The 27,374-nt window shown below is 42.9% G+C and overlaps 1 protein-coding gene across 1 annotated transcript in view; it reads left to right on the forward strand.

Annotated features, from left to right (window-relative positions):
• The window catches only part of LOC126545467 (nucleolar protein 9), a 90,254-nt gene extending 78,294 nt beyond the window's left edge, over positions 1-11,960 (forward strand). Inside the window, exons 10-11 of the mRNA XM_050193345.3 lie at positions 5,720-5,863; positions 11,677-11,960. Of these exons, the coding sequence (XP_050049302.1) occupies positions 5,720-5,863; positions 11,677-11,943 (411 nt within the window). The 3' untranslated portion in view covers positions 11,944-11,960. The remainder of the gene's footprint in view (positions 1-5,719; positions 5,864-11,676) is intronic.
• Positions 11,961-27,374: the final 15,414 nt, after the last annotated feature.

Below are 27,374 nucleotides of genomic sequence, written 5' to 3' on the forward strand. Positions count from 1 at the left end.
TGGAAACACGGGGATCTTGAGTTTTGCTTGTGTTTTTCTTTTTCGTTCACGCCATTTTCCTCCTGAGCACGGCTGGCACGGCGCTGTAGCTCGGCATAGTGAACGTTGTACACTGTGTTTCCTGCACTATGCCAGGCTGTTGCGCATATAACTGCAGCAAGAAGCCTGAAGATGGTTATGCCGTTTTTATGATACCACAAGGAAAGCGTGACGGCTTGCGCAGGAAGCAGTGGCTGCATGACATTAGCCGAAATAACTTTGTTCCGACAAAGAACAGCGTTGTTTGCGAGCTGAGGCGTCTTATAGCTCGTAGAAAAGCATCCCGTAATGCTGCCTTTTTTTTTTTTTCATTCTTCCGGCCTGCTCACCAGCATTTTTGTTGTGGTTGTCCTCAGTATGCTTAATATTCTGGGGCGGCTCCATCACCTCGCACGTCGCTAACTATTGTTATTCAGTCGGAAGTGCAGCATTATACATTCTACTTTGCGCCCTGAAAAAAATTAGTGGCAAGTATACCCATGGTATTGCAGGCGATGAGCGTTAGCTAGTCAACATTGAGTGTCTTTTTTTAAGTTTTAAGGCGAAAGCCTTTAGATCTCTATGTTGCAAGGTCGCGTTGTAAACTGGAAGTATCACGTGACCCAAGGAATGCCAGAGGTGACCAACCCTGTATAAGAGAATGATTACCCAAGTTAATTTATGAATCATTAGTGATTGACATAAGGTGGATTAGGGAGGATTAAGGTTGATTAGAGTGTATTAAAGAAGATTAAGGTGGATTAGAGTCCATTAAGGTGAAGGGTTGATGAAAGGGTATTAAGACCGATTAGGGTGGATTAGGGGACATAGACAAGGATTAGGGAGGATTAAGGTGGATAAAGGAAGATTAAGTTCGATTAATATGGATTAAGGTGCATTGGGGTTGATGAATGAGGCTTAAGACCGATTAGGATAGATTAAGGTGGATTAGGGTGTATTAAGGTAGATTGGGACTATGAAGCAGGATTAAGTTGGATTAAGGTGCATGAATAAGGATTAAGGCGGATAAAGGAGGATTATGGTGGATTTGGGTTGATAAAGGAGGAATAAGACCGTATAGGGTAGGCTAAGGTGCATTAGGGGCGATGTAGGTTGATTAGGTTGTATTAAGGTGGGTTGGTAATATTAAGGTGGATGAAGGAGCATTAAGGTGAATTAGGGTTCATTGAGTATTAAAACAGATTAGTCTACCCTAATCCTCCTAATGCACATTAATCCACCGAATCCACATTCATCGACCTTAATCCTCCTTCATTCACTTTAATCCACCATAAGCCACGAAAGTCCTCCTGAATGCACCCTAATCCACCTTCATCGACCTTAATCTACTCGAACCCTCCTTAATCCTCCTTAATCAACCCTAATGCTGCCGCATTCCCTTTAATCCACCCTAATCCTCCTTCATTCACTTTAATTCACGCTAGCCCACCATAATCCTCCTTAATGCACCTTAATCCTTCTTAATCCACCCTTATCCTTCTTCATGCACTTCAATTCACCCTAATCCACTATAATTGTCCTTAATGCACCTCAACGCACCTTCATCCGCCCTAATCTACCTTCAGCGACCTTAATCCAAACCAGTCCTCCTTTATGCACCTTAATCCCCTTCATTCGCCCTTATGCACCTTCATCGACTTTAATCCACCTTAATCCTCCTTAATACACCCGAAGTAATTTTAATCCAATCACTAATCAATCATTTCTTTGCTAATCATTAACCATCTCTTATACGCGGCTGCACATGCTTTGGTTCGCTTCCGCCTTCCTTCGGCCACGCGATATTTTCTGTAGCTCACAACGGGACCTTGAAACAGAGGTCTAAGGCTTTCGCTTAATAAACCGGAAACAAAGCGGCGTGTCACAAGCAATACTAGATCAGGCGCACGAAGTAAAGGATCTGACCATGTGGCAGAAAAATCGTCTGGAGTATAGAACTAGCCTCAAAGCTCCCTTTACATCGGTATACCCCGTTCATACGGCTTTAAGAAAAAACCAACTTCCTCGTAAACGTTGCCTCCAGCATTATTGATGCTGTTATTTGCATTTCTCAAAATTTTCTACCCCACCGGGGCGCGCAACTGGCCCAAAATAACACGCCTCCGTAGAATCCTGCGGCCCGTCCGCGGGAGCCCAGGAGGAAAAGCGCGCCGTGCGCAGCCGGCGGGCGAGGAGAATCGAGGAGGAAAGTGCCGTGAAGAGGAGAGTGTCGCTACTTTCAAATTATCAAGGGGCTTTACGGGGAGTGACTTCCGTAGCGTTTCGTATATAAAAGAACCAGCCTAGCAACTTATTTCAACGTTGTTGTAGCACGGCTATAGGCGGCAGCATGTTGTCAGGATTACCATTACTCCCATTACTGGCATTACTCCTAAGCAATAAAATATTGCATACCCCCCTCAGCAGTTGTGGTGCAGCGGTGGTCCAAATGCGCCATTTGCGCCATTTTGCTACAATTCGACTTGCCTGCTCCTGGCTGCAGCCACTCAAATGCCATTTGCGCCAACTGCGCAAAAGTGTGGTATTTTCGCGTTTTCACGGCAATGCAATGTTTTCAGTAGGGTTAGTCAACGACGGATGTTGCGGACGCCCGATTTTTGGACATGCCTGATAATTCTGACGCCTTCGCGGCGCCGCCGCGGTACCCCATAGAGTCAATGTATAAGAACGTTTGAAATTTTGAATGCAAAAACCCTTCGCCGTCCGATTTTCCGGACTTTTGTCATGACCGCAGGTCCGAAACAACATTGATCGAAGCCACCACCGCCATTTTGATTATCTTGCCGCCTCGAACAGGCGCTTTGCCGCCACCACCACCGCGGCAACGCTAGGCCTAACAACTTCGACGTTCGCTACCAAGCTTCTTGCTGTTCGGTGCCGCTGTCAGCAATGGCGCCGACTCCACCTTTGCAATCCTCGCCAATGGCTTCGAAGTTCGGAAAGCACGACGCGTTGCATAATACCGGTTCCCGAAAGTAAGCTTTGCCTCAATACACCAATGTTACGCGTTGAAGCATACGCGAAGTATTGCGGTGAAGCATATCAAGAGTGGTAAGAGGCAATTGTCACGGGACACGGTATGTATTTCTTAATTATACGCGCGTGCACCCGCCGTCTCCTATGACAGTACGAGCACCGATACGCCTAATCAGTGTACTGGCAGGCCTTCAGAGTTATTTCGGACGTGCCTGTGGCGATTTCAGCTCTTGGGGGCATTAAAATGCATGCATTTTTTTTTTTTTTTTTTTTTGAGAGCCCGATTTTTCGGACGTTTTCGCAGCCCCTAGGGACTCTGAAAAATCTGACGTTGACTGTTGACTGAGCAAAAGACTGAGTGTGGCAAGTTTTGGGAATTTTTACTGAGCCAACCCCACCTGATTGAGAAAAATTACTTTGAAATTTGTGACGTCACACTGACGTACAGGCGTGCAGGTAGCGGTGCAAAATTTGAATAATGAAACTGTGATCTTCATTTTCACTTCTAGCAATCAACCTGTCATCGCGAAATTACCGACAACAGAGTTTTCAAACACTACTTCATCAGCCTAAACTTATTCATTGTTTCACTTTAGTGTCCCTTTAAAATTTGTGCTTCACATTTTTCGACATGCATACAAGGCTGATGAACAGGCTGGAGAACCAGATCGAAAGGTTTGAAGTTTGAAGTTTATTCTGGTAAAATGCATGTACGAAGGTGGGTATGATATTGTACAGGAGGAGGTCCCATAGTAAAAACAATCAAATGTTTGATTGGTTATTAGCAAAGTTGACATTGGAGTTCACTTTGCTTATGATGAGTTACATAAAAATAGCAATGCTGCATTCAGTAGCAGGTAACAAGTAGTGCAACATATTTGCCTAAAGGAATTGATGTTCTTTGCAATCTGCTAGTGGCTCTGTGCAATCATCCAGTAAGTACACAGGTGAACTTGGTATACATGGTTGTGGTACTTGCCAGCTGGTCATACGTGGATCCAAACACCGCTCCTACAGCCTTCAGACCAAGTCATGCACATGATGGTCTGAAGATCAGGACCAATTGCTGATGAGCCACTTGTAGGAACATATTAATGGCAGGTTTTTCAAGATGGCTTGCCGCCCATTACTGCACGAGCCAGTAACAAACTTTTACTGATAGCTTAGGTCTAAGCAGCGCCGCTTCATCAGGTGTCAAGCTTTCTTTTCTCCGTAGTGTTGGCAAACGAAGTTATGGTTTAGTGCTAAGATGATGAAGATCTACAGGGTGTTTCAGCTAACTTTAACCAGAGTTTAAAAATATGCCGATGCACTCTAAGACTACGTGACGAAATGCATGTTGCTCACTTTTGTATGTAGTGTGTCATGCTATATTGTTTTCCTAATTAGATAATTAGTCAAGATTAATTAACCAACTTCTGAAGTGACAAAGCTAGGAAAAAAATTCCAATTAGAAAGTTGCAGAGCGGTTTGCAAAACGTCCGAATAAACAGTTTCTGTCTTTCTACCTATTAAGTATTTGTATTTTTCAGTTTACTGCGGATGCCCGCGAAATACAAAAACACATGACATGCCCACTTGCACATCGTGATTGCACTGCTCCCAAGCATTCCGCACATAAACGAACAACATAGAATTTAGCCGGGTGTGCTGCCACTGCATCTGCTTATCACTATCATGAACCGCCGCGAGGGAAGCACATCGCTGGCGTAAATCACACAGCCAACGCCTTCGTCACTGCTCTGTCACCTTTTAAGTGGCAGCACGTGCTGCTAGATGCTATGTTCATTTGTACGCGCACAGTTTGGGAGCACTGCAATCACGGCGTGCAAGCAGTTATGTCGTGCGTTTTTTTTTTTTTTTTTTTTTTTTTTTGCGGGCATCCGCAGTAAGCTAAAAGACACTAATACTTAAGAGATAGAAAGTTAAAAACTGTCTAAGCCCACTTTGTCAACAACTCTATGTGTCACCAATGATGTAAGTAATCGACAGCCTTAAAGATTTGTTGAATTGGAATGCGCTACGCATAGAGACCCTTAAAAATGTTCCAAACTTCTTGTCAAAGCACATTTCAAGTTATGCATTGTCAAACATTGCAAACCTAGCAGCATGTGTAAATGCAGCTTTTCAGTTTTTGTAGTCTGTAATTTAGAGTATTATCTTTTTTTTTTTTTCAAGGTCACATTAACTGCAGGCCCCATTCATTCTGGATTTCAGGCAGTTTTATACAAAAATATTGAGCATGGTATATATCTAGAGTGGCCACCCTTGTTTGGTCTTATCTGAAAGCAACCTGTGGAGAATCCGTCAAAAAGTATTTAAGTTGCGCTGTCAGCATCCCACAACTTGCACTCTTCCCAGTGCATACCTGTTTTAATGTCGCAGCTTGTGTCACGAGAAGCAGCTTTCTGCAGGATCATGTTTTGGTTTTAGTGTGTGCATGTGTTTTTACTTTGTCATTTCTGCATTTTATGTAAATTTAATTTTCTTACATGGGACAGGAGGCACAAATGAATCAGAAACAACCACTTCTCTGACAAAATGAAAAATATTGCTAGAGTTGCCTTTTAAAAAGAAAAGAAATGCATTAAAACGCACAGAAAATGTTGATGCTGATGTCTCTGAGCGTGTTTCTTTTCTCTTACTTGTCCTTATGTTAATGTGTCAGCTAAAAATATCTCTTGAATTTTACTTATTTTTACAGGTTTCACAAAGTCTGTTAAATATGGGCTCCCAAGCGTTGAAAGCAATTGCCTGTTGTCCGTGTGGCTCCCATGTACTGGATGCATTTGTGCAAAGTGATCATGTGAAGAAAACAAGCAAGGAAGAACTTATTAGAATGCTTAAGGTGGGTATTTTGGGCCTAATAATCAGCTTTACTTTGTTCCCCACTGCTTTCCTACATTCCAACTCCCTTGTTTGTTCTTGCTGTTTCTGCTATGCTACTTTTCATCACCAATTATAACCGGTATTATACTTAACCATTGCACTGATAACAATACTGTTTGTTATATCGTATAGACTTTTGTAGGGCAACAAGCCCTTATAACAGTTGCTTATAACCTCGATGCATTGTGCTTTGTGAAGCTTCTACAGTGCGGGCAGTCGCTTTCCTTTCTTTTTTGAGCTGTTGGTTACTGTTGTGTTATATTTCAGGGTAAAGGTTTAACAGGGTTATCATACCAGTTTTGGTGGACAAATGGAGTAACTTCTTTTCTCTCTCTTATCTGTACTAGATATATTCCCTCACCCATACCAAGTGGTATTCTATTGCCCTGCATAGATACTGTGTTCAGAGGCCTTTAACACTCTTCATTCACTGTGTGCACTGTGCACCAAATGTGAAAGGGGATACTTGATCTGTTTTCAGTTAATTTCAGATTCCTGCAGACATGCAAGTTCGGAACTGACTCTCCGACACCTCTAACTTTGTTCTTGTGATGAAGAATATGCTTCATGCCACTTTTCTGATTTCAGCACAATAATGAGGAAATTATTGGTGTTAAACACAAATCTGGCAAGAAAAAGATTAGCAGCTTTACATACCAAAATCACCATCTGATTATGAGACAAGCCGTAATGGTGGACTTCTGATTAATTTTGACCACCTGGGGTTCTTTAATGTGCACCCAATGAATGGTACACAAACGTTTTCGCATTTTTCCCCTATCGAAATGCAGCTGCTGCAGCCAGGATTGGACTTGCAACATCGAGCTCTGCAGCGCAACTCCATAGCCACTGGACTGTTGCTGCGGGTTACAAATCTAGTGTTCCCTTCAATATTGGTGCTATCTGTGCTTATAATTTGTAATGTCCTTGTGCGCGTACTGGGTATTTCAACAAAGACATTGAGTAATATATTAAAATAGGGTTTTTGAAATAACTTTCTTAGGGGTCGTTGGTGGCATAATACACAAATAAAGGAGCCATGACACCAAATTTTCAAGCTTGAATTGTGCATTACATGTTGAACTGTATGTGTCCCACAGCAAGCTGGCAAAATTTGAGTGTACTCTGTGTATTAGAAAATTTGTATTTACATTTTTTATATCATGGTTATACCACACAGCAGTCAGGCAACACTAATAGGTGACAAAACAAAGCCACACCTCCAGTGACAGCTCCCTCAAAATAATGAAAGCTAATCTTGAACATCATGCTTTTGTGTACTGCAAGTGCCAGAAGTGATTGCAGGAGCCAGAAATATGATGTGGTCACCATGCATGGTTTCATTCTTGCATGTGTGTCTTGGTGGTTAGCTTGGTATATTTTCTGCGGGTGTGCTCTTGTTCGTGCTGTTTTTATTGCACGAGTGAGAGAATTGTTAACAAAACCTGCCGACCGAAGAATCCAGGAGCTACTTCAGGGTGTAAGTTTCTGCTGGGGCACTCTCACAGCTGTAGGCATGCACAATCTCGGCATGGCAGCATATTGTTTCGGAATGCTTCGGAGCAAGCGACACTGCACTGGCCCCACACTTTTTTTTCACGTCATGCAAGCCTTGGCAAAATTGTGGTCAATGTTAGTGGGATGGGCTGAGAGGTAGTGATTTCATATTGTAACTTCGGATCTAAATGTGTGCTCAAAGCTCAATTTTTGTGTGTTTAAGTAAATTGGCCACTTGACTAAACAATTTACTAAGAAGTTTTGAAGTATTATAACAAGGTGCATTGTTGCAATTGGGAAATTTCAAGGAAGCTGCCAGTACATGCCGTATCATTTAATTAGAAAAAAAAACAGTTGTGAACACGGTACACAAAGGAAAAGGATATGAGCTTGCCATGTTCTTTTTCTTCGTGTACTGTGTTGGTCGCTGCTTTTTCCAATTAAGCATGCACTAACAGGTCCAGCTCTCTGTTTCAGTTTATCAGTTTCAGTTTCAGTTTAAAAGGATACGAGCTTGCCATGTTCTTTTTCTTCATGTACTGTGTTGGTTGCTGCTTTTTCCAATTAAGCATGCACTAACAGGTCCAGCTCTCTGTTTCAGTTTATCAGTTTCAGTTTCAGTTTATTCGTCATTCCAAAAACAATAAGTAAACAACAATAGTATGCAGGCGAGGGTCCCAAAGTCAATGACTGCAACGGGACCCTGTGTTGCTACTATGCCATCTCAAGTTTTATAGCTGGCTTTGGCTGCTCAGTGACACCTCCCAGTGATGTCTGCTCAAGGGTACAGCTATGCGCTTGTCATTCTCGAAGTTTTGGTTTCACGAGCTTGGTGAGCCACACTCCATCATGACACAGGCAGGGCTGTGGCATTTTTACCGATTATGAATGGAGATACGGTGTGTGTGTGGGCACTGGCTTCATTTTCCCACTCACAATGAGCCACCTAAATGTGAAGTTAAAAAATTTATTAGGTGGTTAGTCAACTTGCTTATTAACTTTATCTCATCTGTCCTCCGACGTCCACTACTACTGACATGCTTCTAAAGGAATCGCCTTATTCCAAAAAACCTATCTTTAAGTTATTACTTATGTGCAGTCATGCACATAAGTTTGTAGACCATGGGAGCGCAGGGAAAATGTCATGTGCAGCGTCACATGGTGGCCTGATGTCTGCTGTCGAGAGTGTTGGAATGTTGCAGTACGCATGTGTGTCCATCCTTACTCGCTGGCATGCTTGTTTGCTTGCTCTGCGCCAACACGTACCATTCATTGGGAATCGCTGCCACACCGCTCCTTCACCGTTCACTATTGGCAGAAGCTGCCATAAATTAGGGTTAACGGCACACTCGTTGACACGGAGCGAGCAAATGAGCAGGCCAGTGAGTAAGGATGGACGTGCATTCACACTGCAACACTCTCAACAGCAGGCACCGCGCCGCCAGACGGTGCATACAATTAGCCACACGCTCCCATGTTCTCCAAGCTTAGGAGTGGGACTGTACCACGTGATCTAAAAGTTACAAAAAAATTACAAATTCACTCATTTGAAAAGTATAAAAAGTAGCATGATGCTGTTTTCACAGAAATGCACAGAAATACAGGATATTTTTTCAATGAAAAAAATATTGCCAGATCAGTTACATTTGCCACCAATGGGCAGAACTGTGTATAAACTGTATATGAACTGTGAATGAACCGTGACAGAGCTTTGGGACTACTAAAGCACCACCTGTCAGTGGCCAATGTAAATATTTTGGAAATTGTATTATTAATTATAAAATAAAAAGATTCTATGATTTTCTGGGTAAATTGCATCGTGACACTGTCTATAGTTTTCTAATCATTTAATTTTTACATCTGTTACTTTAGGATCATACTAGTGTACATTCGGGCATCTGTACTATGAAATGACCCACACAATGTAGGGGAAAGTATGGCCTGGCCAGTTTTCTGTCTTCTACGTGTATCGTGAACACTGCTAAAAAGAAAAGTTTACAGTGAATTGTATGCATAAAGGGACACTAAAGGCAAATGGTAAGTCAAGCTAAAGTGATACACTAGTGCTCGAGAATCTCTAAGCCTTCAATATTATCACGAACAGAGCCTAAGTAATCGAGAAATTGAGGCAACACGATTAGAGACTCCCCCAGGATGTTCAAGTTCTTGCCCGATGACGAAGGCACTCCTCATTTATATTCTGTAACTAGTATTCAACCACTCTTTATAAAAACATCATTGTATTGCATTGTAAGACGGAAGAAAATTGTACTTGTCCAGTTCTATTAAATTTTTAGAACAAAGAACTCATTGGCGTGGGCGGTCAAAAGGTTTCGTTTTCACTTGACTCTGTGCCACCTGCGCTTTCGTGTTCCAGTAGTTTCGTAATCGCACAGTTCTGCGCCGATTTTTCTGGCTCGCGAAACTCACACGAACTGCAAGTAGCAGAGAATTCCACTTCCATGTGATGTCGCAGGATGCCCGAACAATCCACGCAACTTGACCAAAAGCAGCTGCAATGGTGAATCCACAGCTCTGTCTTGGCCCTGTTTCTCCATGCTTGGCGGCACATTTACATTTTGTGTACAAAGCCCTACCGCCATCTGTCAGGCGCCATTTTACTCACTGACGACAGCAAAGGACAGTAGTGACGTATGCAACATCACCACTCCCTAGTTGGGTAGTGGGAGATTTGAATTGTCATAAAGGTATCCGGACCCTTCAGGTGCAATGTTCTCGGAAACTGAGTCTTTCTTAGAACAAAACAAGCATTGTGAGGTTTCTGAAATGCTATTTAAACAGTCCACATCGACTTAGTATTTGCCTTTAGTGTCCCTTTAACAAAATAAATTGCATGTCTCATCCATGTTTTGCTAACTTATTATTAACATACTTAAGACAGACACATACTTAAAAAGGCAAAACACTAGCTGTCTGAACAAGATGCATACATAAACACAGTATGTGCAGTCTGAATTATGATGTCAATCTTGCTCTCACACTATTTTTCTTACACAATCATCTTCTCAACTGGATTCTTAAAAAAAAAAAAAAAATCGCCTGGGGCTGTGACTTGTTCTGATTAAGCTCCAACACATGTGCCCAAGAAAAATTATCACTCATTGAATTTTTGCACTAAATAGGCATACAACTGCATCTGCAAGAAAGTCTTGCAACGGTGTGATGATGCTGCACTCTACATATGTATGTGCAACAGCTTCCAAAGGCATAGAAAAGACATTGTGTGCAAGCAGGCTGCCTGTAATTCTATAATTTTGCCTCTATGCATTTCATGTACACCTGTGTTATTTAGCACTGGTTCTTGTGCAATGCATTTTAGTTACAACTTTCCATGCCCAAATGTTCCGTGCCCCAATGTTCTTCCACAGCCCACTACAAAAGAAACAGCAGCTCACCCTGTACGAGGAACTCAAAAATTGGCATTGTTCAGAGAAACACTTCTGAGGGGCTGCAGTAGTGCACTAGTGACTGTATAAGGGAAATATTTATGGTTCCAAACATTACAATAAAGGTTTTCAGCTGTATGCGGATTATATATTTTATATCACCTTAATAGAAATACAGAGACTTAACGACCCATAAATGCCACAAAACAGTTTCAATTTGAAACAGCAGTAATAATGGTGTAAAATAATCATCCACAAGTTTATTGCTGAGATGAAAGATGTTTCCAAATTATATTTTCACTTTGGACTGTTACATAGGTAAAGCAAGGTTCTACACAAGTGGGAACTGTAAAGACCCTCTAAATAAAATTATGGGGTTTTACGTGCCAAAACCACTTTTTGATTATGAGGCACGCCGTAGTGGAGGACTCCAGAAATTTTGACCACCTGGGGTTCTTTAATGTGCACCTAAATCTAAGTACACGGGTGTTTTCGCATTTCGCCCCCATCGAAATGCGGCCGCTGTGGCCGGGATTCAATCCCGCGACCTCGTGCTCAGCAGCCCAACACCATAGCCACTGAGCAACCACGACGCATTAAAGACCCTCTGTTTGCTAAACTAATTGCTAAATGTCAAGGGCTGCCATGTGCAGTTATACCGGCTGGAACAAGCAGACGACAGACACTGCAGCAATTTTTGAAAGTGCAGGGATTACTCGAAGGAAAACAAAGTATTTTTGATGGCCAATGTGGGGGGTGCAGTCATTATGCAAATAAATATGACAGCCATTCATAATATGGCACGTCAGAGGCTCACACACACTGTGCTGTCACTGCATGTTCACATCTCTGTTTTGCATTTTTTCAGGGTCAATATGCAAGCCTTGCAATGGACAAGTATGGCAGTTGTTTTGTCATGAACTTATGGGACATTGCAAATATAGCACAAAAAACAGACATTGCAGAAGAACTTTCTGACAAAGAGAGTGCCCTTGCAGCCTCCATATGTGGGAAATTAGTCTCCAAGAAGCTTTGTCTTTATCACTTCATTCATCGCCGAAATGATTGGACTGAACTGCAGAAGACTAGCAAGAAGACATCTCTTCTTTTCCAAGACATCCTGAAAGAAAAATAAAGCCGTCGATCATAAAATATTTTGCAACTTACTATCAAAACCCACACAATAATCATAGGTCATTAAAACGTAACATGCAAAAGCACTGAGTGAGGTTGCAAAAAGTGTAAGCAAGAATAAAAATTCTAAAAAAACAAGTACCCTAATTGTGCCTAAAGTAGATAAGCACTGTGAAAACACTGTCAGTGTTTGCATTGTTATTGTAGGTGACAAGACGCTATAGTGGGAATAAAATTTTGCTCAGGTGTGAGTTTCTGTTACCACCTTGCTTGCCAGGGACACTTTGGTTTTCTTTAATTCTGAGAATCTGTAACAAGTCGTAAAAGAAAAAAAATTGGCAGTTTTGCTAGATGGGCAAAAGACTGAAAGTGATAGCAAAGTTTAGCCTTGCAGTCAAGCTCCTCAAACGGTGTGAACAATAAGTGGGGACAATGTGTTGGCAATGCAGCACACAAGGCACCTGCTTCTGCCCAGCAGAAACAGCACCCCGGCAGATACAAAGCATCTCTCAATGCTGGCATCATGAGTTGCCATTTCAAGGCAATGGCCTTGCAGCCATCACCTCTAGATGGTGCAAGAGATGAGACCGACGGAAAACCGTCGTCGGCTGTCAGTGCCCTTTGAAAGGATTAGATATATTTAGCTTGATGTTTAGTGTGCATTCTGCTTGGACCAGTGTATGCACCTAGGTGTGGTATGCACTGCACACAGCTGCTGAGCAGGAGTGCTAATGCGTGTGTGTTTACAACACTCATGCAGCAGCAGAAGGCAGATGACTGCTCTAGCTCCGCTGCAGGGTCAATTGAGCGAAGCATAATGGTGTGTCAACTTGACTTCATTGTTTTTGCAGCCAAATGCAAGGCACATCTCTGGAGACTTTTCAACCCTCCAAGCGCAGGCCATGTATGCGCTGTCGATAGCATGACAGCGGCAACAGGGGAGATTCAGAAAATTTTGCATGAAATAATGATTATACATATGAAGCCAAGGAAAGCATAAGAGAAGTTATCAATAGTTTTAATTTAAATGTAGAAATTATATATATATATATATTTTATACATCCACCCAATCGTAGCAATTGCTACGATTGGGTGGATGTCTCATTTTCCCTTAATTACTTCTCTCCACCTTGCGGGTTTCCATAGAACTATTACGTCAAACTCTTGCCTTTGCTTCGAGTTGTTGACAGATTCGACTTCGCCCTTTCATCTACTAGCCGCCTGGTTAGCTCAGATGGTAGAGCAGCTGCTCCGGAAAGGTGGTGGTCCCAGGTTCGAGTACCGGACCAGGACGAATTTTTCTTCAGCTGCAAGGCTTTTCTTTTGAGGAACTTGTATGGGTTTCCTTTGTAGCAATTGCTACGATTTGGTGGATGTCTCATTTTCCCTTAATTAGTTACCCTGTATGTATACATACATATATAAATTTGAATGAAACCTAAGTTGAAAATACCTTTCTGCACCTGAACCTTGTTCCACATCGTGGGCTTACACTAAACTGACTTGCCATATTAAGCCTATACCACACTGCAGAACTAAATATTATTTCTTGTTTTGGTGACATATTTTGAGACAAACACCCCATCAAAATTCACATAGTGCACTCCTTCTCTTTTAAGTAATGTTTAAACATAATTTCTGTAAGCTGACCTGAAAACAAAAGGCTGCTGTGGCTACCATTCGTTTGGTTGGCAGTTCCAGGTAAGCGGGCCCGGGGGCGGGGGGTATGTTACAACCCCCTCCTCATCAATGCGCCTTTGAACGGTGTGAACACACCTCTAGTGTCTGTGTGATTGCTATTGCAGTAAAATCAGATATACAATCAAATAAAAGCATGCACCTCTACATTGTGCAGGAGGAACTGCAGCAATATCTGTGTTAACTTGTCCGTCACCTAGGGGTTATAGTTGTCAGGTGCTCCTGGCTTCAGTCTGACCTTTTTAAGCATATTCAGCCTGATGGCCCTTGTTCCATAGCACAGCCAAGACAGGTGTCAAACTTCTGTCATTTTTTGAAAGACAAGGATAGCAAAGGGAAATCTTGTAGTCCCTGATTATGGCTCTTTGGAGTCCTTGAGAAGGCAACTCCCTTGGTAACCTTCCTCCCAAACAGTCTGCTGTACTAACATATAAACAAAACTAATCACTTGGCAAAGTACTGGTTTTTTTCAATGTTGAGTTTGTTGCTACAATATCAAATTCTTGCAGTGCTTTTTGTGAAAGAATTTTATCCTTTCAAAACAAGGTGGCTGGTTACATTTTGTCATCACAAGGTACCCACAGGTCTTTGAAATCTTTGAAAATCCTTGAAATTTAGAAGTATGCTTTCAAGGCCCTTGAAAGTCCTGGAATTTCTTGATGCCGCATAGCATGACTTCATCGCAGTCATACCCTCTCGTGCTTTCTCCCGTCTCCCTTCCACCCACCCGCCGTGGTTGCTTAGTGGCTACGGTGTTGGGCTGCTAAGCAAGAGGTCGCGGGATCAAATCCCGACCACAGCAGCCGCATTTCGATGGGGGCGAAATGCGAAAACACCCGTGTACTTAGATTTAGGTGCACTTAAAGAACCCCAGGTAGTCCATATTTCTGGAGTCCCCCACTACATCGTGCCTCATAATCAGATCGTGGTTTTGGAACGTAGAACCCCATAATTTAATTTTTTTCCCTTCCACCATTCCTCTGTCGGCACTGCTGGACTTGTGTTTCAAAAGGGTGGAAGGGAGACAGGAGAGAGGTGTGTGAGGCTGGCGACGCGGTGAAACCCTGCCGCATTGGGTGCACGTCACAAAAGCGAGTGCGGCAGCTCGCTTTTTCTTTTTCACACGGCCACGCTTTACCTTTGAAGTTAATCTATGGCAGGTGCAAAGTCATCCCAGTGCAGGCGATGCTATCAGCCGCCATGGCACAGTGGACTTGAAAGCTTCTCAGGCTTCGTTTCCTACCGTTAATGTAAAGACATCATCGACATAGCGTGAAAGCACATCTTTGATCGCGGACTCACAAATGAAAAAAAAATGTCTTTTTTTATCGTGAAATTCATTAATTTTTCTGGTTGAACAATGATGCAAAAAGTTTTACGGCCCCTTCTGTGCAAGAAAAATATGTTGGTGACTGTACTTATTTGCATAAAAGGTTCAGTTTCCATATGACAAAATGCCAATTTTACCAACTTCGGTATCTCTAAGCTAGCTGTAGTGTTTTAGAAGCGTTGTTATTGTAAAGAATTGCTGCATGTGATGCCACTGTGCACCCTTAAATAGCTTTGACAGGGCCTTGAAAGTTCTTGAACTTCTGTCTCTGAGACCTGTATGAACCCTGCATCACTTAAGAGGTATGTGGCTGTGAAATGTGCAGCAGCACAGATTTGTATCATCTCGCAAAATGTGCTGTACAATGACTTGCATTTTTAGTCCAATAACTTCAAGATATTTTTGTGCTTGCCCTGCTTTGTTTTCACTCAAACTTCACAATAATATTAAATTTTTTGCTGTATAAGGTGCGCTTAGAAGACAAGGACAGAGAGAGGCACACAAGGACACATGGGAGTGCTCTAGCAACTGATGTTTATTCGAAATTACATGTGTTCATGTAATACATCATCGTACAGCCGTGTGACATGCACCATCTACCTTAATGCAGAGTTTAAGGACCAAATTTTTCTTCCAACAACAACGCTGTTGCAGGGGCGTAGCCAGGGGGGGGGGGCTTATGGGGCTTCAGCCCCCCCCGAAATTTTTTCGTGCTGTCCATGCACCGCCGACAAAAGCAACCCCCGGCGCCGAAAATCATTCTGGACTTTGTCTAGAGCGTCTTTTTCACGCTCGAAAAGCCATTTCACCGCGAAAATTGCGAACTCGGGCTGAATTTCGCGGCAACGCCCATGCACCGGGAGTCACATAACGCAAGCAACCCCATCCGAGCACAAAGTTTCAAGCATGTTTTCATGGCGAACGGGCTCGCCGCGGCATTCCGTGGAGGCCGCGGAATCTACACTCTATCATGGAATTTACGGAGCGCGTGGATATCAATTCCGAAACTTTATGGGTATAAAGTTCTCATGAACTTTTGATGTGAAAGGTGCATTGACATTTCCAAACGTGTGCTTTAGATTTTCAATTGCGGAACTTTGTAAGTTTAATGCTCCCATAAATATTTGACGCCAAAGGTGCATTGCCTTTTCCAAAGTCGCACATCGGGCCATACAACGAGACAAGCCAAATGAACCTGCTATCAGACGAGTTGACAAAGCCCGCAGCGAGGCCTGATGAGACGAAGCGTTGTGGTGGTTCATTCGTGCCGTCATGTCACATAAAAAAATATCATTTTTTTCACCTGCGCCAAAGCATCCAGTGAAGACACTAAAGCCAGCCAAGGCAACTACGTTCTTATTTATTTTTCTACTTTGACTTTTAATCGCGAGGACACATTGAGCCTCTTCAATTTTTTTGTTCTTGCTCCCCTACTCGCGCGCTGCCAGAGCCAGCCAGAGCGCATGCGTTTTTCTCGTGTTGCCCGACCACCGCGCGGCGCACTTCGGTGCGCGTTCTGTTTTCTCTGGTCGAGTGCATTTTCGCCTGGCAGAGCTTTGGACGCTTTCTAACTAGCAGACGAGAAAAAGAAACAATGGTCGCTAGCCGCCATCACTGCGGGGACTCGACGGATTGCAGCGCGTTCGCTTGAGCGCAACCTCTCCAGGAAGTCTTGTCTCGCCGGTTTAGGATACCGAGGAGCAGTATGCGCATGCTTCTTGTTGGACCAAGCGTCTCGTGTTTTCCTCCATATTGCTTTACTAGCCATATCAGTTGCCCAAAGTATAGGCATCCTATTGTGAGCAACATACTTTGCGTTCTTTTTTTTCATTACGGTGCCCCCGCCCCACAAAAGGAAAAAAAGCGTTGTTGCAGTGCAGCGAATTGTCGCATGGTGAAAGTGCTATTTTGTTACTTCTTTTGCGGAAAGTAATGGGCAATGGGACGCTTCAGCTGCCGGATACTCTTACTATATTATTGCGATAGCAATTATATGGACACTCTAGGCGCATTCCTGCCGTCGCCGTCGCCCTCATGTTCCGTATAATGTCCAAGTGCGATAACATCGTCACCCGGCGCCGCATGCTGTATGTGCGAATGAAAGCGTGTAGGGGGTGGGGGGAATGGGTAAGCCGACGATAGTGGCTCAGTCTTGTGTGCGCAAGGGAGAAAAGTGAGGAGCAAGCGCGCCGCATTCCGTCGCACGCGATACATCGGAGGGTGTGGATGGAATGGGGGCAGGATCTAGGATTCTGTGAATCTGTTATCGCGCAACATGTTTATTTGCCTTTGACGCATTATATACCGTGACTTTTTCTTAGATACGTAGATTTATTGGAGACTTACTTATACGTATGTTTAAACATCTTGTTGCAAGGTTTTGTGTATACGTGCAGTGAACTTCGTTTCCAGTGGCACTTTTTTGCCCTTTATCAAGCTGTATCTTCGCATTTGTATATTCCATTGCATCTTCGCATTTCTAATGTACGAGGGCGAGTCAAATGAAAGTGAGCCTACCACGCCGCGCAATTATGGTTCTGTTCATTATCTGCAAGGCCTGCCCGTAGCACACAGGCATCTCTCATTTACAAAAGTGATACGCAGGTGTGAGGATAAATGTTATTTAATGCTCTCATACACTGGGTTGAACATGGTTGCGTGCCGTAATGGACTCTCCAGAAGTTGAGCAGCGTGGTGCCGTCAGGTATATTGACAGCTGAAGGTGTTTCCCAAAAAGACATTAGTCGCCGTATGGCTGCCGTGTACATGTAACATTGCATTTCATTGGCCACTGTGAAGCGTTGGAACAAACGGTTCAAAAAAGGACGTGAAATTTACAAAGACGATCCCAGACCGGGCCAAAGCCATCGTGCAATCACCCCTAACAAAATTGCAAAGGTTGATGAGCTGATGAGACAAGAACGGAGGATAAGCATCGATGAACTGGCAGAGCGTGTGAACATGAGTCACGGTTTAGTTCACGCCATAATTCATGAACATCTCGGTTATCGGCTCTTGTGTGCGCAATGGATGCGCAAGATTTTGAACCACCGCCAGAACACGGAGAAGATCAGCGCTGCCTTTACTCATCTGATCCGGTATCACAATAAAGGTGACGATTTCTTGTCTGCAATTGTGATTGGAGACGAACCATCATGCCACTACTAAGAGCCTGAAACACGACGGCAAAGCTTACAATGGAAACATTCAAATTCACCTTTCCCAAAGAAAGAAAAGGCCGTCATTTCCGCCAGAAAGGTGTTGTTGACTTTTATTTTTCGATCGTCAGGGGCCATTACTGATAGAATTTGCTAAATCTTGAGAGACTATCAATTGTTTCCAATATTGTGAAACGCCGGATCGGCTGCGTGTCGTAATCAAGAACAAACTACGTGCAGAATTGACGAATGGGGTCATCTTGTTCCACGACAGTGCCCGTTCCCACGTCACTGATGTTGTTAATACAAAACTGGCAAAGTTCAAGCGGGAAACGCTGCAACATCTGCCATACAGCTCAGACCTGTCGCCTTGCGACTTCCACATTTTGGGGCAACCAAAAAAACAGCTCAAGGGAACCAGATTAGTCTCGGACAATGTCGTGAAAGTCAGTTGCAGACGTTTTGAAGCAACAACCCAAGGAGCTTTATGGGACGGGAATTGCGCGACTCTTCAGTCAATGTGACAAATGTCTAAATGCTCATGGGGGCTACTTTTAATTAAAGTACCCCGTTTGTTATATATTCGCATTGGCTCACTTTCATTTGACTCGCCCTCGTATATTCTGCAGAACTCCTGCTTATTATACGTGGTCTCTGTTGCGACTATGATTTCGGTGCAATTACTCACGGTACACGACCGGTGACAGCTGCTGCTGCGTAATACATTGGAACAGATGGCAGCGTCATTGAGTTTTTCACTGGCCGTTGCATATGTACAAGAATGTAAACAAGGATCTTGAATGACAAAGTGTCATTAACATATTTGTCCTGAACTTGTTCATTTCATGGCCTTTACATTTTTAATATCAGCGGCATGCACTGCTTTGCTAGCTTCGAACTGATGTAGTTCTAAAGTTCGTGTGATATTTTCTTTACTTATTAAATAGGCAAATACATGGAAGCATTGGCATCAGTTATGTTGGGCACAATTTTTGGCACATACGAGTGTATTCTGTTATGAAAAAATACATATTTTACTTGTATTGACAGTGTGTAGCGTTCAACAATTCGTTTGCAGCATCTTTGGCAATGGCAATGCAGTTATTATTCGTGTATTTGATCCCTAGGCAAATTGTTTAAGAGGAAGCTTAACTCGGGCCCAACTCCGACGCTGCCTATTCAGATACATGTAAAACGCAGAAACGCTTTTCTGAGATAACTCCTGAATCGCTTTTAACAAAATTTGTTGCATTTGAGAGAGTATGTTAAATTCTAGTGTCTGTTAGAAGCGGAATTTCGATTTAGGGCCTGAACTCTGTTTAAAATATTTTGAAAAATTCGAAAGTTCGAAAAAAATAGAAGTACGAAGTTTAAATATTAATAGCTCTGCATCAAGAACAGATATCGCGGTTCTGTAAACACCATTCAAAGCGGACAAATTCGATATGTCATTTTGTATCTTACATGAATTGGTTATGTTATGTACAAGGGTTCTGCAAAAGCCGTATTTCCATAATACTTAATTTTTTGAGACTCATGTGTAACATATCAGTTTTGTCCGCTGTAGATGTACTATTATGTGCAATTCACAGAATTGTGATATCAATTTTCATTGCTGATTTACAGAGTTGTAAACTTAATTGTTTCGTTTTCTGAAAATTTTCGATTTCTGCCACTTTTCAGTAAAATATTGACGAACTAAATCGAAAATTCCAAGCAAACAGTCACCAGTATTTAAGTTTTTCTTTTAAATGCAACAAACCTCGTCAAATTTGGTGCAGTGGTTGCCGAGAAAAAAGAATTCTCCTTGTACATGTATTTAGATAGGAGCATCCGACCTAATGTTTCCTCTTAAGGAGGAGGTCCACCTGCAACGTGAGCCCCCCCCGAACGAAATTTCTGGCTACGCCACTGCGCTGTTGGCGTACTGACACACTTGGCACCTTCGCTGATTGTGGCTTTTGCCTCATAATTTCACTAGTACATTTATCTTAGTGGGAGCTGATCATGTTGCAGTTTCAAAAAAGCGGTAAGCAACCAGTTATTGCAATGAGTTGACAGGTGCCTACCTGTGTAATACATAATGTATTGCTTGTGCTCTCTTGCATCATTTGCACAGCGGCCTGGCCGATGTAGTTTCGGCTACATGACAGTGGTACACTGTAAACCACTCCTTGTGTGTGAGGAATGAAAAGGCTGTGGTGCTTCTACTGGCACCCTCCTGGTTTTTCATAGGCAGGGTCATTTAGCCAGCACAGGCGGTTTAGTGTTTCCGGTGCCAAAAAAATTACCTTCACAATGACCTAAAGGTGTTCACAGGGACGCCTTCTGGGTTCTGCGCTTTCTTTAATATGTTACTTATGACTGAGACGAGCACCTGCGGTGAGTAGCCTGCCGACATTAGCTGAGCTGCTTATTCTTGTAGACTAGAATCAGCAACATGACAACAGGAATTTGATACAGCATTTGTGAAACACAGGTTAACAATACCATGCTTGACCAACTTCGGGTGTGAAGAACTGTATGCCAGGAGTGGTTTGCTAGCTCGTGGCTGAAAGACCCAACATACATGTTTGTCATTAAATGTTGGTCAAAGATTGAGAACCTGCTAGGTGATATCAAAGATACTTAGTGCATAATTGAATGGTGCAGACTAAAAGATGTGATCCTGCTGTGAAATCCTGCCAAAGTGAAAGAGTAAGCACAAAATCTTCTTTTAACCCTTTCCTTACTGGGCCCGAAGAAATAAATTAATTTGATCAACAGCTTTTTGACACATTGTTAAGCATTACTGTTGGAATTCTTTCACGAGCAATGTCGTGCACCATATAAAATGATGACTGCACTTTAACTATTGGTCAGATTTAACATTTAACAATTTTTGGAACATTGAGGAGTCTGTAAAAATAAAACTTCTATAGGTGGCATTATTGATACTAGCCTCCAGCACTTCTGCAATAAAACAATGCAAAATTTGTGGTCTGGTTGATGCGGTGATATAATTTTTAAATCATAGCAGCAGTGAAGACACAGCAGCTTATGTCGGGTGGTCTAATTTTGCAATCCAACATCTGCACTGCTCTACCGATGCCTCAAACATCAGTACTTGCTCAGGAGTGCGTGTTGTCTTGATTATTGTGTTCGACTAATATCAAGTACAACTTTATTTGTTCACGTCATGGGTTGCTTTTATCCACCAGCGTGTCAACAATGTATGCACAACTTTTATGAGCAATGGTTCCCAGTGTGTGAGTTTCACTCACACGAGAGCACGCAGTCAATCTAAGACCGGCCTTCAGCAGAGGCTTGACTAGCAATCTAATCTCTTACTTTTGAACACTGCCTGTGAAAATGTCCTTATTCATTACTGTATAATTCTGTGCAACACTGTACATTACAGCACTCTACAGGCACTACAGTCGACTCTCGTTACAACGGACCCTGATAATCTGACAAAAGACGTCCGTTTTATCCGAAGTCCGTAATATCCGAAACGCGTCACTTCCGAAATTTTTGTCACAATGTATAACAACTTTATTGCAAAGAGTGAGTGACGAACGTCCAAAGTAAAAAAAACAAGCGAAAAAGTTGCACTTTCACCCAAAAGGCGAAGCATCGATTGCGATAGCAAATCAAGCAAAATAAGCGCGGCAGCAGCAGCAAGCGCATTGACCTTTGTGCTTTCTCTAGCGTCGAAAGCACAGAGCATACAAAGCTACCGGCACTGGGCGCACTTTGACCACATCACAGATCGCTTTGAAGATGAGGCCCGTGCAGGTGCACACTTCGTCCACATCGCAGATCGCTTTCAAGATATGGTGGCCGCAAGCAGCAGCCGCTCGACCCCCCCGTGCCTCGTGCACAAAAGAAGACGGTGTGTTTCCGCCCCACTTTCCTCCCTCGCACGCGCAATATTGGGCTGCGATCATCGGCTGACCCTCAAAAGTCAGTTGTCAGCCCGTGTCGACATGCCAAAAGTACGTTTTATACAGCCGATATTTTAAAAAATTATCGCTAATTTCAAAATCGGGCGTATAAAACGTCCTTTTGCCGTGTCGACATGGGAAAAATTGCCGCTAATTTTGGAAGCACGGAACGAACGTACTTGTTCTGTGGTTCTTTGAAGTTGTGTGACTTCTAGCTATCAGAGGCTTCACCGAAGATGTCGTCCTCCGGGATGGGGGACGGAGAACCTCCACGCCCTTCTGACAAGGCGAGTCCTACGGTATAAGCCCAGCCCTTGGGAAACCGCGACATCACAGATTATAGGCTTCCTGACTCATCTGACAACTCAATAGCAGCAGAGATGGACTGATGGACTCGGACAGTGATTACACACTAGTCCAATCTTGCCACTTGAAGTGCAAGCTTTACAGGACATCAACAGACAGTGATTCCACTGTGGCAAACGGGTCTTCTTCGTTGGCTACACGCCAACTATAGCAGGAGCGAATATGAATTCGTTGAACAGGCAATAGCTGACCGAATATTTCAATCGAATAGCTTCCGGACATGTAAAAGAGATCTGCAATAATGCTTGGAATAACATTCTGACGGTGGATGTCAGTTCTCAAGCAGTATTGGAGGCTTTGAAAGCTATTTAAGCGGTTAGCAACATTGCAGTTCGCATTCCTAGCGCACGGGAAGGACACCTGCACTGGTGTTGTATCAGACGTCGACACTGACATCAAGGATGAAGACCTGCGATCTCTACTATTATTGACAGTGCGAATCCTTGACATCCACCGATTCGGCCACTCCCAGTGCATGAAGTTGGTCTTCGAGTCGGACTCTTTGCCAGCATCGATCAAAGTAGGGTGTGTGAGGCACTCTGTATGACCATATGTGCCACGACCGGTACAGTGTCAAAAGTGTTTCAGACTGGGCCACGTAAGTGCTGTGTGTAGGAATCCTGCATCGTGTCACAGATGTGGTGGTACTCGTCAGATAGAATCCTGTGAGGCTGAAACCCTGAAATGTGCAAACTGCTTCGGAGCCCATGAAGTGACATCCAAAGATTGCCTCAATGTGCCAGAGGAAAGACAAATTCTGAGAAATATGGTCGGAGAGAACTCCACGCAGAAGGAGGTTGCCGATGCCTTCCGCAAGAAAAGGCGGCGGTTGCGGCCATGGTGTCACTGCTCCCAGAGTAAGTCCCAGTTGAAAGAGGCACTTCCTTTGTGTCCTTGGCTGCAAAACATGCCACAAAGAAAGGCCTACACACACAAGGTATGCCTCCCCCAGTACCTCTGCGCCCGCCAAGGAATGAAGCGTCCTCCAACGTGCGTTCAACCTCTGTAGCTGAGTGGCCTTCGCTACCTCAAAGGGCATCAGGTGGAGATATTTCTTCGGCGTTCCCCAAAAGCCAAGAGGGTAATGAAAAGCTTGTGAATGAAAAGGTGATAGGCATGCTTAAACAGCTAGTAAATACTATGCAAATATTGCTCTCCGGGTTGGCAATGCCAACTGCAGTATCTGTCGTGAAGGCGTTAGATGCTATGGAGCCGCTATTAGCGGCTCTAAAATAAGGGTGGCAATCATGGCTCTGACAATAAAACACTGGACATTGCAACAGAAGATGCATCATTCTTTTATAATGTAATGGAATGCTCGAGGTCTAAGTGGCCACATGTCTGACTTTAGGCAACAGGTTTTCATATACCACTTTCCAGTGATCGTGATATGCGAGCCAAATCTCACATCACCATTTCGCCTTTTTGGATACGTCCAGCTGTGGTCACGTGAAGATGGGCATAAGAGCAAAGTGTTGATGTGTATACGCAATGACATGACGTCTTTTAGGCAAATGGTCACTCCACATGACAGCATTGAGTATGTGTGTGTGACATTAAAACTTAAGCTACAGGTGTTTTCGATCATCGGTGCCTACATACCTCCTACACAAAGACTTGAGCTCTCCTACTTATCGACTGCGTTACAAGGTTCTCCAGGCCCTCAAGTTGTTATTGGAGACTTCAATGCTCACCATCCTTACTGAGGAAGTGCTGCAATGAACTGTAGTAGTAGGAACTTGATGGATTTCATAGACACTGAAGGTCTGACTGTCATCAATGATGGGTCTCCCACCTACATCCGCGTCACTTCCTACGGCAGTTGCTTAGACCTCACTATTGTATCTCGGAGCCTCCCGCCCTCTGTCAGTTAATTGGTGCTCACACGTAGAAACACATGGGAGCAATCATATGCCAACATATGTACAGATGAAGTGGTTTGTGCAATCAACTGCGTCTGCTGTACGCTGCACTGATTGGTCGACATTCTCTACATTATATTATATTTTACAAGTACTGCCAGCCTTGTTACCAGGCTTTAGGCGGGAGTGGGCATTTGTAACAGAACAGAATTAGCGAACAAGATAGCAGACACTGAACAGTAACCTGCGTAATAAACAGCACAAGAAAAATCTTTTGATCAACATGATTTGACGGGCAGAGATAGGGGATGAATGCTATGGTTTATTCACAAGTGCAGGAAGAAATGATAAAACCGCTGGGCAGTGAACAACTGTGGCAGGTAATGCATTCCATTTGGAAACTGTGCGCTGGAAGAATGAATTTTTAAGAGCGTTGGTTCTGCAGGAAAAATCAATCTCTAACCTTTTTGTTGTGATAAGACCATGTGTAGCGGTAGCTAGCCAGTAGAATATATAATGCTTTATCTATTCTTAAGTGACTGTTATAGATTAAGTAGAACATTTTCATTCTGTCATGGTAACGCCTTGTTGCAAGGTTTTCCAGTTCTGCAGCTTCTAGAAGAGATTATGGGGCCGTGCACCAGCTGTACAAATTGAAAATAAACCTAGCTAATTTTCTTTGGACTTTCTCAATTTTAGCGAGATATTTGAGAAGGTTTGTGTGTGTGGATCCCAGACAATCACAGCATACTCTAGGATGGGTCGGATAAATGCTTTATATGCTAAAAGCTTTATTTCAGGTGAAGCGTTTCCTACTGATCGCCTTAAAAAGCCTAGTTTCTTCATTGCTTTATTATAAATGTATGTTACATGCTCTTTCCACCTAAGATCTGATGTAATTATTACTCCCAAGTATTTGTATGTAGACACGACAGATAAAGACTGGTTGTTAACGCTATAAGTAAAAGTTAAGGGATTTTTTTTTTTTTTTTCAAGTAATGGTCATTGCAACAGTCTTTTTGAGATTAATAGTCATCTGCCATCTTGAGCACCATGTTTGTATTATAGACAGCGAGGTGTTTAAGACTTCCTGATCATTTGAATTGCGATGTATTTCGTTATACAAGATGCAGTCATCTGCAAAAAGCTTTATCTTGATGCATATGTCATTGATGACGTCATTTATAAATACGAGAAAGAAGAATGGCCCTAACACTGATCCTTGTAGAATGCCTGAGTACAGTTGCGGGTATTGAAGAAGCTGCATTGTTGACTTGAACTCATTAGAATAGCAGCTTGGGCTTGCTGGTTTTCCATCCTGGTGTTAACAGCACTTGTGGTGTTGTCTTCTCTTCTCGTGTCCCGCCTACATTTTGCACTGTTGAACACATTGTTTCCGTCATGAGAGGTATGCTTCAATCCAGTTAACTAAGGTGTCGTTTTTTAAAATGGGTTGTAGCTTAAGCAGTAATTTTTCAAAATTGAAAAATATTAAGTCAATTTGGCCTTGTCTATCTAGAGCTGTTGCTAAGACATGAACTGTTTCTACGAGCTGAGTTACGTTCGATAAGCCTGGTCGGAAACCATGTTATTTTGCTTCAATTATTGCATTTTCATTTAGAAAGGTGGAAATGTGTTTGAAAATTATGTGTTCAAGGGATTTTGCACATGTGCAGAGTAAAGATATTGGCCTGTATGATGTGAGGAGAGACGGATTTTCGGTTTTTGGTATGGGGATGACTTTTGCCTATTTCCAATTGGCTAAGATTTCTGCGCATGGCAGTGATTTCTCGAATATTAAGGTTAAATACTTTGAACACCACTAGGTGTACTGGGAAAGAAACGCATTTGGGATTTTATCAGCTCTGGGCGATTTTTTAGCCTCGAGGTTAAGCATAAGTGCTAACACACCTTCCTCAGTAAATCTGACGTCACCTATTGGCAGAATGTGTTCACAGCTAGGGAACCATGAGGGAACTATGGGCTGATACCGTCATCACACGCAAACACTGGGCAGAAGTATTGGTTGAGTGCATCTGCGTTTTCGGCACTGTCGGTTAAAAAGGTATCACCAATACAGAGTTTGGGTGCAACTTTCTTATTTAGCGATAAATGCTGCCAGAACTTTCCTGGGGATGAGACAAGGAAATTTTTAGTGCTATTTGTTGGTAGTATTCTTTTGCTTTTTTTTATCTTATCAGTTAATAATGTACGTAAGCCGAGAAACTTATCGCTCGTGGGAAAAGTTGGGTGTTGCTTGTGTTGTTTCCTTGCCTTTTTCAGCTTCCGTTTTATTCATACTATTTCTTTTGTTACCCAAGGATTGTGCTTCCGCAGCACTTTTCGCTTCACAGGTACAAAGTCACAGATACAGTTCAGAACCAGGAACTTGAAGTAGCCCCATATTTCATCAATAGAATGTTTAATTCACACATGGCATGAAATTCAGAAAAAAAGCCATCTAGTACGTCCAATACATCAATATCACTGGCATGCGCAAAAACTAGGACAATTCTTTCTTGTTTTTCAGTCTGTGGAGCAAAATTCACTTCCAACGTAAGGAAGACAATGTGGTGGCCTGATATACCCTCGAAAACCTGAATTTTCGGGTTGCGGTGGACAGCGGCAGCATTTGCCAGGAAAAGGTCCTGAATTGATAGTGTATTGTTTTGAATATAGGTAGGTTCTTTGACCAGCCGTGAACGGTTGTGAAGCACTACTATATCTACGGAAGGCTCAGAAGCACTTGAGAGGGGCTCAGGGAAATTGTTAATCCAGTTTACAGATGGAACATTAAAATCGCCGACAAGTAGCATACTGCAGCGCTCATTGCTATAGGCGCACAAGAACTCATTAAGGTTTACGAAGAAGGTGGTGTCACAATTTAGAGGCTGATAGAACCCTCCTATGTTTAGATTGCACTTGTTAAGAAAAATTTTCAAAACAACACATTCAATTCCTGTAATATCAGGCAGCCTAGCAACACTCAATGTTTTTTGGAAGAGAATTGCAACGCCGCCACCATGGGAATCCCTGTCATGTCTGTAGATTCCGTAACCGTGAGGTGTTATTTCAGAGTCTGCGACATCAT

The sequence above is a fragment of the Dermacentor andersoni genome, chromosome 1 (genome assembly GCF_023375885.2).
Source record: "Dermacentor andersoni chromosome 1, qqDerAnde1_hic_scaffold, whole genome shotgun sequence".
Lineage (NCBI taxonomy): Eukaryota > Metazoa > Arthropoda > Arachnida > Ixodida > Ixodidae > Dermacentor > Dermacentor andersoni.